Source organism: Nicotiana tabacum, chromosome 7 (genome assembly GCF_000715075.1).
Source record: "Nicotiana tabacum cultivar K326 chromosome 7, ASM71507v2, whole genome shotgun sequence".
Classification (NCBI taxonomy): domain Eukaryota; kingdom Viridiplantae; phylum Streptophyta; class Magnoliopsida; order Solanales; family Solanaceae; genus Nicotiana; species Nicotiana tabacum.
The window spans coordinates 9,652,395-9,669,029 of record NC_134086.1 but is presented as its reverse complement, the minus strand read 5'-3'; the positions used below and the strand labels follow the sequence as shown (position 1 = coordinate 9,669,029).

The 16,635-nt window shown below is 39.0% G+C and overlaps 1 protein-coding gene across 1 annotated transcript; it reads left to right on the top strand.

Moving 5' to 3' along the window:
* The first annotated feature begins 434 nt into the window (after window positions 1–434).
* Window positions 435–1,843, top strand: LOC107823014 (uncharacterized). Its single transcript, XM_075218271.1, has 4 exons — window positions 435–663; window positions 718–836; window positions 1,015–1,487; window positions 1,582–1,843. The coding sequence occupies exons 1-4, from the start codon at window positions 435–437 to the stop codon at window positions 1,841–1,843; spliced, it is 1,083 nt and encodes a 360-aa protein (XP_075074372.1).
* Window positions 1,844–16,635: the final 14,792 nt, after the last annotated feature.

The following is a 16,635-nucleotide window of genomic DNA, read 5'->3' as shown; positions in this document are numbered from 1 at the left end:
CAGGTATGATCCTGATTGTGAAGTTGTTATATTTGACGTTGGGATGATTTTTGAGAATGCTATAGAGTTTCGGAAAGCATTAGCAAATTATGCAATGGAGTACAAGGTGCAGATTAAATTGAGACCAAATGAACCACATAGGGTGAGGGCTAAGTGTAAATCAAAGAGATGCAAATGGGTGTGTTATGCTTGTATTGATAGAGATTCAGGTGATTTTAAAGTAAAGAACTACTACCCAGTACACAAATGTGATACTTCAGACAAGAATAAGTTATGCACTTCAAAGTTTGTTGCAAAGAAATTCATAAGATGAAATAACTAAGCAGCCCCACATAAGGATATGGAAAATACAGGAGTTGTGTAGGGACAAGCTAGGATTGCATGTTGGCAAGACAATTTGTTATAGGGCTAAACTGCGTGTTCTCAGAGAGTCCATGGGTGATTGGAATATGGAGTTTTCAAGGTTATGTGATTATGCTGATATGATAAAACAGACCAATCCTGGTAGCTCATGTTGGGTAAGGATGGACAGTGAAACTGAGCCAGGAAAAAATCTCTTTGTTTACTTTTATGTGTGCTTTGATGCATTGAAGAAAGGTTGGTTAGAAGGATATAGGAGAATCATAGGTTTTGATGGTTGTTTCTTAAAGGGTGCTTGTAAAGGTGAGCTTCTAGTTGTTGTTGGCAAGAATGAAAATTAGCAAATGTTTCCTATAGCATGGGCAGTTGCGGACCAGGAGACAAAACATAGCTGGAGTTTTTTCATCAACTACTTGAAAGATGATTTGCAATTGGGAACTGGAGAAGAATTGACTGTGATGGCAGATATGCAAAAGGTAAGTATTCTGTTCTGTTATCTCTTAAGTAGCCTATTAAGTAATTTTGGTATTTGATGTTCATTAATGTGATATGTTCAGTTGTTAAGTACTTAAGTATTCTGTTATTTTGTTAAGTAATTAGTATTCTATTTTGTGTAGTAATATGTTGTTGTAATTTGAATTAATTATTGTGTAGGGATTTTCTGCAGCTTTGAATGAAGTTTTACCTAATGCTGAATTTAGGATGTGTGCCAGGCACATGTGGTCTAATTGGCATAAGAAATGGAAAGGAGAGGAAAGGAGAAAACAGTTTTGGAGGTGCTCTAAATCTAGTTATGAAGTTAAGTTTAAAGAGGAGCTTGAGAAAATGGACAAACTTGGTAAGGATATTTGTAGGGATTTGTTATATTATCCAAAAAAGTCATGGGTTAGAGCTTATTTTGAAGTGCATTCCAAGTGTGATGTTGTTGAAAATAATATGTGCGAGACCTTTAATTCATGGATTTTAGCTTCTAGGCATAAATCAATTATAACTATGTTGGAGGAGATTAGAAGGAAAATAATGACTAGGCAAGTGGATATGTTGAAATTTGTTGATACTTGGATATCTGATATATCACCTATGGCAAGGCTATTGTTAGAGGATAGCAAAGACCTTGCTAGAAAAATGTACTGTCCTTTGGAATGCTGATGTTGGATTTGAGATTGGAGAAGGGCTGCATAAGCATGTAGTTAATCTGACTGATAAGGTTTGCACTTGTAGAGCTTGGCCGTTGAGGGGTATTCCATGTCAACATGTTGTTCTTGCATACTATCACATAAATGAAGAACCTGAACAGGCAGTGGAGCATTGGTATAAGAGGGATACCTTCTTAAAAGCATACAAGTATTTCATCCAGCCTATGACAAATATAAAGATGTGGCCTGAAACCAACAATCCTAAGATAGAGCCTCCCAAACCTAAACCCATGCCTGGTAGACCTCAGAGGAACAGGAAAAAGAAATATGGAAAGTTGTCCAAGTGAGGAGTGAAAATGACATGTTCCAAGTGCCATCAACAAGGACATAACAAAAGATATTGTAAGGTAAATGTTTCTTGTCAAATATTTTCTGTTGCCATCACATGTTTCCTGTTGTTCATATGAATGTAGTAATCTGTTTCCATCACTGTTATGTAATCTCTTGCTCAATGTTATGTAGGCTGAAAATTGGATGCCTTCACAAATATGACTTACAAATAACTTACTGATTGTGGTTCATTATTTGGCAAACTGCAGCCTAGAACATCAAGCCAACGAGTTATGGCAAGTGGTTCAACTTATAAGAGTGCATCTCCAACAAGAATTGACCTTGGTTTTAAGGCTAGAGGCTTGAGGTGGAAGGATCAAGATGTTGTCACAACTTCCCAGTTGCAGCAGATGAAGGCAAACTTCAGTAAGAAGTAGTATCTTAGGAACTTATTTTGTCTATATGTTATGTAGCAACAACCTATTATATTTTGGGATCTAGTTTTTGAAAGAACTAAACTTTAAGTTGTATTTAGTCGTGTAATCTTACTGTTCTGTTTTGGATATATGTTATGCAGCTGCAACTTCAACCTTATTTTGTTTGTTTTGGCAGAATATTTACTCTATGTTCTGAATAATTACTCTATAATGCAGCAACTTCAGTCTATATGTTCTGCATTTTGAAACTGCATCTTATGGTTCTATGCCTTGTACAGAAGTTGTATATTACAGCACTTTCAAAATTCAGCAACTGTAAATTAAAATAATAGTTTCAACATCTGAATATAAACAGAAGTTTATAACAAAATTCAGTTGTATTTATACAACATCTGAATATTACAACAACAGTTTCAAAACAGAAATTTAAAGCAACATCACCAATCAGTAAGTTATTTGTAAGTCATACAGTTTCCATAATAAACAAGGCAACAACAGAAATCCGTCTTCTTTTTGCTCATCAGTCAACCAAAATTCATTAGTCATACAGTTTCCATAAAACGACCAACAATACAACAACAATCGTCAAAAGGATCCATCTTCTTTTTGCTCGAACTTTCTCCTCTTCAAAAGCTTTGACTCTCTTTAATAAACCCCAAATTATATTCTTCGCTTGAGTAGGCATCTCATTGTCATACCAACAGAAATAATCACATCCACCCTTTTTCTACAAATATCACAAAACACTTTTAATCAATTTTTATCAAAGAAAATAATTCATAAAATAGAATTTACAAATTATGAACAAACAATTTACCTTTCCGATTTTGCAAGCAAAAAACCTACAACCTGGGTTTAATTGGGTCCAAGAAGTATTCAACTTTGGAGAAACACCACACTTACAGATTCGAGCAGCAACGCAAGGTGACATTGACGAGTTCGTCGATTCCGAGAAGTTTGACATTAATGAACACGGCAACAACAGAAATGAGAGGAAGAAGAGAAGAGCAGAAATTAATTGATACCAAGAAGAGAACAGAAACGAGAGAAAGAAGAGAAGAGAAGAAAAGATTTGACAAGTATAGAAGGAGAATTGTTGGAGAAATCTGAGAAGATGAGAAGAGAACAAATAGGTTTTTTAAGAATTGGGAAAGAGATTAGAGTTTAAATAATAATTGACAATCCATGTTACCGTTATGTGTCTAATTGGGAAAGGAAGAGTCACTTTTTGGAATCCTTCACGCGCCTAAATAGGTTTGAAGTCACGCTATATGCCACTAGCAAAAAACGTGTCTAATTGGTATGAGAATTGCCTAAGAAACGTGTCTAATTGGAAAGAGGTCTAGTTTAAGTGTCTAAGTGAAAGATCGTGACAACTTTAGGTGTCTCTGTATGTATTACGCCTTTATTATTCTATCATCTGTTCATGGGTCTCAAAAATATGTAAGTTGGTAAAATTTATTTTGTGATATTAATCAGAGACTTAATAGTTTTATGACGTATCGAGAGATTTTATTAATTCATTTCATATGCATTTCATGCTTTTATACATGCACGCTGACCCATGACTAGATGGCGATATATATATGGGAAAGGTTATGGCATTATATACGTACCACCACCTAATCAGCTGGTATACGATGATGATGTTGCCGACAGTGGCTGAAATATGACTCATACGGCGTTATATACGCGTATATGTGTATATATATGTATATGGGAAAGTTTATGGTGTTATATATGCACCACCACCTAATCAGCTGGTATGCGATGATGATGTTGCCCACAATGGCTGAAATATAACTCAAACGGCATTATATACGCGTATATAGGTATATATATGTATATGGGATATGAGAAAAGGTTACGGCGGTATATACGCACCACCACTGATCAGCTAGTATACGTTGATGATTCTGCCCATAGTGGCTGAGATAATTTGATGGGATGCCCTCAGAGGCTTGATGATATTATGTACGTACACACATATGCATTACATGACATTTACATGCATATGCATAACATTATAAATATTTCACATTTACAGAGCTATCCAGACTTACAGGTTGAGTTATTTGTCCCATGTTTCTTCTCTATCTTATATTAATTCATATTCTCTATTGGTCTGAGTGGATTCTTTGTGCGATACGTATGTTAAAACTTTGGATCACTTTTGAAGATTCATACACCAAGCCCAAACATGCATGTGGTATGTAGAAGCAGTATATCCTACAAGTGTTTTCTAAAATTAAGCATAGGTTTCTTCGCTTCTACAAGTGTCTTCTTTTTTGGAACTTGATTAGGTATTAACTAACTTAAGTGGTCTACTTTCTAAATGCTTTTACCCCCTTAAGCGAGTAGTTCTGTGCATTCACAAATTTTTATCAAATTAAAATGCAAAAATCAGTAAAATAAATGATACAAGATTGAGAGAAAAGAATTGTTTTAACTAACTGTGAAGAAAACCATACCTTTTTGTAGGTCGTCTACCTTATGGTATACTTTTTGTACACTACATGCTATGTTGCCCAAACATTTATAAAAATTATTACTTTGTTAAAAAGATATATTAAATTGGAGGAAAAGTAAGTGGACATCCTAGTAATTTCTGCTTTCAGTTCCGCCTTACATACTCGGTACATTATTCGTACTGGTGTCCTTTTATTGGGGAAGCTGCATTCATGTCTGCAGGTATAGACAATCAGTTTGACGAACCCTCATAATAGATGAGATTGGTATTCAGCAAAGAATAGGTAAGACTCCACCTCATTCGAAGTGCATCCGAGTCTACGAGTCACCATGTCGAAGTTTTATTACATACTTATGGGTAGGCCGGTACCCTACCTAATTTGATGTCAAATAATCTTAGAGGCTTTGTAGATAGAGGTTTATTTTGTACAGTATTTTAGAGGCCTTGACGGCCCATATGTATCAATGTTTTATGATTGATGGTTCATTAATATAACAATTGCCCACTTAAAAATTGTACATTATGAGTTGTGGCCATGTTGGCCCATGATAGTTACAAAAGGAACGAATGAGTTACAGAGTGGTTCGCTCGGGCCACTACGGTATCGAGTGCCATCCACGCCTCCCCAGGTTTGGGTGTGCCATATGTTTCTACTCTTGTAGGAGATTCTCTTGTTGTGGACCGTGTTTATCGGTCGTGTTTGATTACTCTTAGTGGTTTTGAGACCATAGCCAATTTATTATTGCTCAACATGGTAGATTTTGATGTTATCTTGGGCATGGACTGGTTGTCACCCAATTATGCTATTTTTTATTGTCACACCAACACCGTAACGTTGACTATGCCAGGTTTACCATATTTAGAATGGAGGGGTACCTTAGATTACACCCCCAATAGAGTTATTTCATTTATTAAAGCTTAACGAATGATTGAGAAGGGGTGTGATGCGTATCTAGCTTATGTGAGAGATGTCAGTATTGATACCTCTACAATTAATTTAGTCCGATAGTGAGGGATTATCTTGATGTGTTTCCAGCTGATCTTCTAGGCATGCCGCCCGATAGAGATATTGATTTTGGCATTGATTTGTTGCTGAGCACTCAGCCCATCTCTATTCTTCCTTATCGTATGGACCCTTCTAAGATTAAGGAGTTAAAGGAACAATTACAGGAATTGCTTGATAAGGGCTTCATTCGGCCCTGTATGTCACCTTCGGGTGCTCCTGTCTTGTTTGTGAACAAAAAGGATGGTTCTATGCATATGTGCATTGATTATCGCCAGTTGAACAAAGTTACACTGAAGAACCGATATCCTTTGCCCCGTATTGATGATCTATTTGATCTGTTACAGGGTGATCTAGTGTTTTCTAAGATTGATTTATGTTCAGGTTATCATCAGTTGAAGATTTGGGAGCCAGATATCCCAAAGACTACTTTCAGGACTTAGTATGGTCATTACGAGTTCCTTGTCATGTCATTTGGGTTGACCAATGCCCCCATCAATATTTATGCAATTGATGCACAATGTATTTCAGCCTTATCTTGATACAATCATCATTGCCTTTATTGACGACATTCTGGTATACTTCCGGAGTCGGGAAGATCATGAGCAGCATCTGAGGACTGTGCTTCAGACCTTGAGAGAGAAGAAGTTATATTCAAAGTTCTCAAAATGTGAGTTCTGGTTAGATTTTGTGGCATTTTTGGGTCACATAGTGTCAAGTGAAGGGATCAAAGTGGATCCGAAGAAGGTGGAAGCAGTGAAGAGTTGGCCCAGACCATCCTCAGTTATAGAGATCCGGAGTTTTCTTAGTTTGGCAGGCTATTACCATTGATTTGTGGATGACCAAGCTGACCAAAAAAGGTGCTCCGTTCAGGTGGACGGAAAAGTGTGAGGAGGGCTTTTAGAAGCTCAAGACAACTTTGACTACAGCCCCAGTATTGGTATTGCCGCCAGGTTCGGGGTCTTATACAGTTTATTGTGATGTGTTGCGAGTTGGGCCTCGGTGCAATGTTGATACAGGACCATAGGGTGATTACTTACGTGTCCAGACAACAGAAAGTGCATGAAAAGAACTATCTTGTCCACGACCTTAAGTTAGCTGCTATTGTTCATGCCTTGAAGATTTGAAGGCAATATTTGTATAGTATCCCTTGTGATATCTATACTGATCACCGGAGTTTGCAACATCTGCTCAAGAAGAAGGATCTTAATTTGCGTTAGAGGAGGTGGTTAGAGCTGCTTAAGGATTATGATATCACTATTCTGTACCACCTGGGGAAGGACAATGTGATGGCCGATGCTTTGAGTTGTCGGGTAGAGAGTTTGGGAAGTTAATTTTATCTACCAGTGGAAAAGATGCCCATGGCATTGGATGTTCAGGCCTTAGACAACCAGTTTGTGAGACTGGATATTTCTGAGCCTAGTCGAGTATTGGCTTGTGTGATCTCTCTGTCTTCTCTTTATGATCGTATCAAAGAGCCCCAGTAAAATGACCCTCATCTGCTTGTCCTTAGGGACACGCTCCAGTATGGCGATGCTAAGGAAGTCACTATTGAAGATGATGGTGCATTGAGGATTCAGGGTAGGTTATGTGTGCCTAATGTTGATGGTTTGCATGAGTTGATTCTTCATGAGACTCACAGCGTGCGGTACTCTATTCATCCGTGTGTCGGGAAGATGTATCAGGACTTGAGGCAACATTATTGGTGGCATTAGGATGAAGAAGGACATAGTGGAGTATGTTGTTCGGTGTCTAAATTGTTAGCAGGTGAATTATGAGCATCAGCAACCGGGTGGGTTGCTTCAGAAGTTAGAGATTTCGGAGTGGAAATGGGAGCACATCACTATGGATTTCGTTGTTGGACTCCCACGGACTCAGCGGAAGTTTGATGTTGTTTGGGTAATTATGGATAGACTGACCAAGTCAGCTCATTTCCTTCCTGTGATGGCTACCTATTCTTCCGAGCAGCTGTCTCGAGTTTATATCCGAGAGATTTTCAGACGTCATGGCATGCCGGTATCTATCATCTCTGACTGGAGCAAGCAGTTTACATCACGGTTCTAGAGAGTCGTACAACATGATTTAGGTACTCGGGTGGAGTTGAGCATAACATTTCATGCTCAGACGGACGCACAGTCCTAGAGCACTATTCAGATTCTTGAGGATATGCTTCGTGCATGTGTGATGGAGTTTGGATCAGTTCTTGCCACTTGCAGAGTTTTCCTACAACAATAGTTATCAGTCCAGCATTTAGATGAGGCTCTGTATAGTATGTAGTATCGGTCCCCAGTGGGTTGGTTCGAGCCGGGCGAGGCAAGATTATTGGGCACAGACTTGGTTCAAGATGCCTTGGATAAGGTTAATGTGATTCAAGATAGACTTCGTACAACCCTGTCCAGACGAAAGAGTTATGCGGATCGGAAGGTTCGCGATGTTTCATTTATGGTTGGAGAGTGGGTCTTGCTTCGGGTTTCACCTATGAAGGGCGTTATGAGATTCAAAAAGAGGGGCAAGCTGAGCCCAAGGTTTATTGGTCCCTTTGAGGTGTTGCAGCGTGTTGGGGAGGTTTCTTATGAGCTTGCCTTACCTCCCAGCCTAGCAGGAGTTCATCCGGTATTTCACGTTTCGATGCTCCGGAGGTATCACGGCGATCAGGCTTATGTGTTGGATTTCAACTCTGTCCAGCTGGACAAGGATCTATCCTATCTTGAGGAGCTAGTGGCTATTTTGGACAGGCAGGTTCTAAAGTTGTAGTCAAAGAACATTACATCAGTAAAGGTTCAGTGGCGGGGTCAGCCGGTCAATGAGGCGACTTAGGAGTTTGAGTCGGACATGCGGAGTAGATATCCCCACATTTTTACTAGCTCGGGTACTTTTCTATGTTTGTTCGAGGATGAATGGTTGTTTTAGAGGTGGAGAATGATCGGTCATCTTATGAATTAAAAACCAAATTCTATGTTTTGAGGCCTTAAAATCATATTTTATTCCTCCTCAATTTGTGTGCGCACTTCGGGCGTGTTTCCAGAAAGATTTTGTGTTGAAAGTTGACAAAAATAAGAATTTTTTATTAAAAACTTCATTTGAGTTGACTTCGGTCAATATTTTTGGTAAACGGACCCGGATTCGTGTTTTGACAGTCCTGGTGGGTCAGTATCAAAATATGGGACATGGGCGTATACTGTAATCGGAATCGGAGGTCCCTAGCTCGAGTTATGAATATTTGTTGAAAATTGAGAGCCTGAAAATTTAATGGTTTTAAGAAAATTCTTAATGTTTGATCTTGTTGGTATCGGGTCTGTATTTTAGTTCCGGAGCCTGGTACAGGTTCAATATAATATTTAAGACTTGTCTTTGAAATTTGATGAAAACGGAATTGATTTGACGTGATTCGGACACCCGGTTGAGAAAATAGAAAGTTCAAAATGTTCTTGAGAATTTCATTTGATTTGGTGTTAAATTCATGATTCTAGGTGTTATTTTTGCGATTTGATCGCGCGAGCAAGTTCGTATGATGTTTTAATACTTATGTGCATGTTTAGTTTGGAGCCCCAAGGGCTCGGGTGAGTTTCGGATAGGCTATAGAGTGATTTGAACTTTGAATAATTCACTGGTGTAACTGAACAGGTTGCAGGCCTTTGATCTCGCATTTGCAAGATCAGGCATCGTGATTGCAACCTCTGAGGGGTTCGCATTTGTGAGGAGAAGCTGGGCCAGCAGTGTTCCCAATTGCGAACTTTCCTTCACATTTGCCAAGGGAGTCTGGGAATGGCAAGGATCGCAATTGCGAGACTTTCTTCGCATTTGCGATGAAAGTAGGAATGGGGAGACCTTCGCAATTGCAGTAGGTTCTTCACATTTGCGGGGCTCGCATTTGCGAACCCTAGGTGCAAATGCGACACCTGCAACTGATAAAAATGACTTTTAGACGGGATTTTTCATTCATTCTTCAAATTTTCAAAACCTAAAACACAAGAGGCGATTTTCCAAAGACTTCTTCTTCCCCAAATCATAGGTAAGTGATTCTTAACTAGTTTCTTTCAATCTTTCACTTTATTTTACAAGATTTCAACCTAGAATCTAAGGTTTTCATGGTGGAATTGGGGATTTTTGGGTAAAAATTAGGGATTTCGAAATTTGGGGATTTAGGCCTCAAATTGAGGTCGGATTCCAAAATCAATTGTATATCCGGACTCGGAGGTGAATGGGTAATCGGATTTTAGTCCGAATTTTGGGTTTGTACCAAGCGGGCCCAGGTGTTGACTTTTTCAATAATTACCTAAATTGAGTCCTTTGTTATCGTGGGTGGTTCCTAAGTCTTATTTTGAAATGTTTAGTTGGTAGTTTGCTAGATATTGTTAGTTCGAAGGTGTGTTTGAAAGACAAAGTTGTGATTGAGTTTTGAGTGGCCTTTGGTTCGAGGTAAGTGTCTTGCCTAACCTTGTGTGGGGGAACTCCCCTTAAGATATGGTACTGTTTGATATGTGAGCGCCGTATACGTGAGGTGACGAGTGCGTACACGGGCTATTTATTGAAAAACCTCATTTTCATTAAGCAAATATATGTTTTCCTTTAATTGAGTAACACTAGCATATGTAACTATCTTGTTTAGTTTAGGAAAGCATGTTTAAGTGCCTTAACTGTCTATCTGAACTCTGTGCAACATGTTTTAGTGAAATTTCCTGTTCTTCTTTGACTTAGACTTAGCCTAAATTGTGGTTTTCTTGCTGTAATTGTTATCTCTATTGGTTGAACTACATATTTACTTTGGGGCTACATAACGATATTCCGGGAGATCCCCCTGTACTGCATATTTACTTTGGGACTACTGAATGGTATTCCAGGAAATCCCCCAGCACTGCATATTTACTTTGGGATTACGGAACGGTATTCTAGGAGATACCCCTACATATTTATGTTTGGGTTTTCATTGAATTCTATTCGTGTTAGATTTCCATATTTAGTTTTTACTGTAATATTCTTTCTGTCTTATTTTATTATATTTATACCAGTAGGGCCCTGACCTGACCTCGTCACTACTCTACCGAGGTTAGGTTTGGAACTTACTGGGTACCGTTGTGGTGTACTCATGCCCTTTCCTGCACATGTTTTCTGTGTGGAGATCCAGGTACTAGCTATCAGCCTCGAGTCTAGCTGTGTTATTGCTGCTTCAGGAGACTTCAAGGTACATCTGCCCGCGTCCGCAAACCTCGGAGTCTCCTTCTATCCCCCAATGTTCATTTTCTTCTTTTTCCGTAGAAATGATGTAAAGAATAGTTAGGACTTCTTAGAAGTTTGTGACATTACGACATTTCGGATTTTAGGAAAGATGATTATTGCATATGCCGAGTGGAACCGTTTCAGTTTATTTATTGTATCTATTAGTTGTTATCCTTATTTTTTCATTTTATTTTTGCAATATTAGGATTACCTAGTCGTAGAGACTAGGTACCATCACGACAGTTCATGGAGGGAGAAAATGGGTCGTGACACTCGCTCATTTTCATCCTTTTTAATTTGCCTTTAAGTGCTTGTGAGATTTATTTAGAGTAAAAAAAATAAGTCTGGAGTTAAAATGGCAGACTTGTGATCTTCATTTTGCAGTTTCACAAATGGCAGTTAAGATGGACCATGTGAGATTGCATCATTTTGACCATGATTTTAATTCAATATCAAGATTTAGATTCTGTTAACATTGGGTTTCGACAGTTGGCTTCTTTTTGGTGTTCAGTAGAAATAGTGTGATTGGACAATTTTTGGCATGATATTTAAAGTTTAGCCATCATTTTAAATGTTGAGCAAAAAAGCTAGCTTTCAATTAATATTAGCATTGAAGGACCTTTTTACCTTTCCATCTTCATTTATTTTCTTTTGCCTTGGTATTCAAATGCAAGGCGGAACTATCGTTATAGTTATGAATTCGATAAAATCCAGTAAACTATATTTTGTGTTAAAAAGATATTTAATATGTATAAATAATTTATTCAGAACCCACTAAACAATAAAAGAATGTGGTCTAGAATCTATAAGCTAAAGATCCTCGCTCCGCCACTCTTTAAATATTTTCGATAAAACACAGGTCGCAAATACTTAAAAAGTCATTTCCAACAAGCAAATAAGTTGAAGGCCATTAGTTAGAGAGACTATTTGGTAGCAGTTACTTAGTTCCTTTTATCCATTCATTAATTCTGTTACTGCATTTTTCTCCTTGCAGTTGTGTAACGATCCGGCCGGTCGTTTTGAGTATTTTAAACCCGAGCCCTTATTTATTTCATCTTTTATGTTATATTGCGGATCTGAGACTTGCCAGGGTGTTTGATTTTTGGTTTCAAAGTGACAAGGGATAAATAGTCCCGAAGTTAAAGATTTAAATTATAAGAGTTAACTGTAGTTTGACTTTTGTGTAGACAAACCCGAAATGAATTTTTATGATTCCAATAGCGCCGTATGGTGATTTCAAACTTAGGAGTACAACCGGATATTGATTTGGAGGTTCGTAGGTCGTAGGTGAGTGTAATCTTATGTTATAGCATTATTTATAACGAAAGAAGATACATTGTAACGGCCCGACCGGTTGTTTTGAGCATTTGTACTTTGCTCGCCAGTTCTCGGGCATGACTAGCCCCGCATTATGTATTGTGACTTATGTAAATCGTCAGTTTTGGTTTTCAGGATAATCGGAATAAATTCGGAGGAACAATCCTCAAGTTGAAGCTTTAAATTTGAAAGTTTTGACCAAGTTTTGACTTCTTAGTATTAGATCTCGGATTCTGAATTTTATGATTTGGTTAGCTCCGTTAGGTGATTTTGGACTTGGGAGCGCGTCCGGAATGTATCTTGGAGGTCCATACTAGATTTAGACTTGAATTGGCAAAATTGAAAATTTGACGTTTTTCGGTCAGCACTGGAAATCTTGATATAGAGTTCGGAACGGAATTCCAAAAATTGAAGTAGGTATGTTGTGTCATTTGTCACGCGTGTGCAAAATTTCAGATCATTCAGAGGTAATTTGATAGGTTTCGGCGCCATTTGTGGAATTTGGAAGTTTCTAAATCCTTAGGCTTGAATCCGAGGGTGATTTAATATTTTGATGTTGTTTTGAGTATTCCGAAGGTTAGAATAAGTTTGAATGGTGACATGTGACTTGTTCGTATTTTTGGTTGAGGTCCTGGGGGCCTCACGATGATTTCGGAAAGTTTGGCCTTGAGTTGATGCTGCTGATTGTGTTGCTTCTGTCATTTCCGCACTTGCGGATTGGGGACCGCAGGTGCGAGGTCGCTTGTATGAGTTGGGAGTCGCAGATTCGGACACTGTGGAGTTGAGTCATTTCTGCAGAAGTGGAAGTTGAGTCACAGGTGTGCACCGTAGGTGCGATGGGGTTGACCACAGATGTGGAATTGGCACATTTAGTGGGTTCCGCACTGGCAATGGAAATTCCACAGGTGTGGTGCCGCAGAAGCGCGTATTTGACGGCGTGTGCGGTTTTGCTGGACAGAAAACCCCCAGCTCGAGGTTTGTTCTTCATTTTTCGATTTTGGGCTTAAGGAACTTGGAAGAGAGGCAATTTTTCAATGGATTTGAAGGAGCAACGTTGGGGTAAGTAATTTTAACCTATAATGGTTTAAATTTCATGAATCTATGATCTTATTCATCATCTAATTGAGAAGTTGGACTAGAAATATGGGAATTTAGGGCTTGAAATTAGAGAGTGGATTTTGAGAATTTGAGTGACCATATGAAGTCGGATTTTAGTAAATTTGGTATGTATGGACTCGTGAGAGGATCAAGATTCTAGTGATGTGATTTTTATTGGATTCTGAGACGTGGACCTGGGGGTTGGGTTTGGCCAATTTCGGGATTTTGAGTTTAATCTAATAATTTTCGCATGGGCTTTGTCACTTTGGCATGTATTGATGATATGATTCTATTTTGGATAGATTCGGGGCAATAGGCAAGGGCATTATGATGTAGATTTTCGTCCAGTTTGAAGTGAGTAATGATTGTAAATATTGTCCTGAGGGTATGAAACCCCAGATTTTACTTTGTTTCACTATATTGAGGTAACGCACATGCTAGATGACGAGCCTGGGGATGTGTGCCGGTGGGGATTGTCACTTGGTCCTCCCTATAGCGGCTCTTAAGTTGTGTATTGCCTGAAAACTATTTGATACACTTATGCTTTGGAAAATATTACTATGTTTTGGGTTGAATGCCATATTTGTACATCGTGCCAAGTTGTTTGGACCCTGAGAGAGGCCGGTATATATTTATGGATCGGGCTGCATGCCGCAGCGATATATGGATCGGGCTGCATGCTGCAGCAAAATAGTGTTTGGACTGTAGGAGCCCCTCCAGAGTTTGCACACCCCCAGTGAGCGCAGTCGACTATATATATGGATCGGGCTGCACGCCGCATGATGTATAGATCGGGTCGCACACTGCAACGGTTATTATGAGGTACCTATTGAGTGGGAGTCTTGAGTGTTATTCACCATTTTTACTTACTGTTTCACCACTTGTTTTGAAAACCGCTGAAAGATGTTTTAAGTGGAGTTTTACACATCTCCAAATGATTTCCACCGAAAACTGAATTTTTGACTAAATGGGTTGATTTATACATTGTTGGGGAAGCACACTGTACTTGCTATAGTGTTATGACATGGATTATGTATTTTTCTACTGCTCAGTCTTAATTTACTCTTATTACTTACTGAGTTGGCATACTCACATTACTCCCTGCACCTTGTGTGCAGATTCAGGTATTTTTGAACCCGGTAGTGGGTGTTGGTTACTCAGTGGCAGGTTCATCAGAGTTAGCAAGATAGCTGCCTAGCAATCGCAGCCTTGCTTTCCTCCCTTTACATTCTTCCTTAGTTGTATTCATTGATTTTCTCGACCATGTTGGTCTTATGTTGTCAGACAGTGGTAGTAGATGCTTATGACTAGTAGCACCCCGATGTCGGGCTTTTGTTATGTTTTCCGCACTGATTATTTAGACTTATATTATAAGGTTTCTTGTCAATAAACATTACTTTTATAGAATAGTGGTTTGACTTGGGAATTGTGTTGGCTGGCCTAGTTTCACGATAGGCGCCATCACGAACAGGTTGATTTTAGGGTCATGACAAGTTGGTATTAGAGCCTAGGTTACATAGGTCTCACGAGTCATGAGCAGGTTTAGTAAAGTCTCATGGATCGGTACGTAGACGTCTGTACTTATCCTCGGGAGGCTGTAGAACCTTTAGGAAATCCTACATTCTTGAATTCTAATCGTGTGATTTTGATTCACTTTGAAATGTAACTCTTGAAATTCCTTTCACACGTTCGTATGCGCTCATAAGCGCTTGGTGTCAGTTGTTCATCGATGACTTGTGATTCCCTGATCGAGGGGCGAGGTGTGATTTCTGTGTGTTGATGTTGAGCTAGTCTGGAGGACTTGAGGTCGGGCTCTGCTTGTAGCTTGAGCACTGAGGCATTGATTATATGAGCATGTGTTTTTGGATTTATATGTTCGATAGTGTCCCTATTAAGGGAAGTGACGGCTGGATAACTATGTGATGAGTATGATGTGACTGCGAGATGTGTTCATATGATTTGAGTATGACGAGAGGGGTTTGCTTGAGGGTAGAGAGAGATATTAGGTGTTTGATTTCCATCTTGATCTGATGTGTATCCCCGAGTTATGGGTGTATTGAAGGATCTTTTCATGTTTCCTAGTTGGGCAATGAAGCAAATTTCATGTTGTGATATGAGTTCAGACTCGGGAAGATTAAGTGATCACGTGATGTTTATGATGGTGGAAGGGTATAAAGAGATGTTAGTTTGAGGTGAAACAGGTGAGTTATCTCTTGTGGGGTGTTTTGAGGTTTATGTGACCCCTATGTTGCTGGTTGGAAGTCCTCTTTACCAGTGAAATATATGTGTGTTATTGCAATTTGAATTTTGGGTCGCTTAAGAGAGTGGGCTTGACTGTTACGTGGGTGAATGCGAAATTTGCAGAAGATTTGAAGTACTAGGTAGTCTGTGTTGCACGAGCTTATAAAGGATTGAGTTTAATCTCACTATGATATTATGGCAGTAATAGAGTATATGCATTATGAGTTATTGTGCGCTTTGACCTATGGCTTTGAGCCAAGTGGAGGGAGTCTGTTATTGGTCAGTTGATTGCATGGTTATGTGTGGTGTTGGTTCCAATTTGAGGTATACTAGTGAATCAGTTATAGCTTGTAGAGGGTGAGAACAAGGATGACTTGAGTACAGGGAAATTCGGATAAAGGTTGGGTTATGCTGTATGGGTACATGAGAAACATTGAATGATCTAGTTGTTGTTTGTATGGCTTAGAAGAATGGGATTATTTCCTGGGGTATTGGTGTGCTAATGGATCACATGTCATTTGGCCCGTTTGATTAGTATAATTGAGGTTTGAGTAGAGTGGACGACTCCCAAGAATGGTTCCAATGGATTCGTGATGTATATGTAACAATTGGGAATCTTCAGGATATGTATTTGGCTAGAAACTTAGATTTATATTGGAGGTGCCAAGACTTGTGACATTTCTATATCCTTATGGATTTTACATACCAACATCAGGAAAGCGAAGGTAATGGCTTTAGATTCGCAGAGTGGTCTCTTTAGAGCGGGTGTCTTGGTTATGGTACTTTAGGGGTGCTTTAGAAGAATACAATAGTTTATGGGCTTTAGGGCGGTGTAGTCTTATGCTTGGGGTCTTGTGTGGTGAGTCTGAGTTGAGAGATCACGGTATTATGGCGAGGAGAAGTATCAAATGGAAGGTAATTTAGAAGGAACTTGGATAAATAGGATAGCTTGGTAGTAGGTCGGATCGGAATTGTAAGGAATACGATTAATTCTTTGGATGATTTTGAGGTAATGAGTTTTTACAG

Coding starts and splice junctions, on each gene's coding strand:
- LOC107823014 (XM_075218271.1), top strand. CDS start 435: ATGGGTGATTGGAATATGGAGTTTTCAAGGTTATGTGATTATGCTGAT. Junction 664..717: donor CTTAAAGGGTGCTTGTAAAG/GTGAGCTTCTAG, acceptor TGTTTCCTATAG/CATGGGCAGTTGCGGACCAG. Junction 837..1,014: donor TGATGGCAGATATGCAAAAG/GTAAGTATTCTG, acceptor ATTATTGTGTAG/GGATTTTCTGCAGCTTTGAA.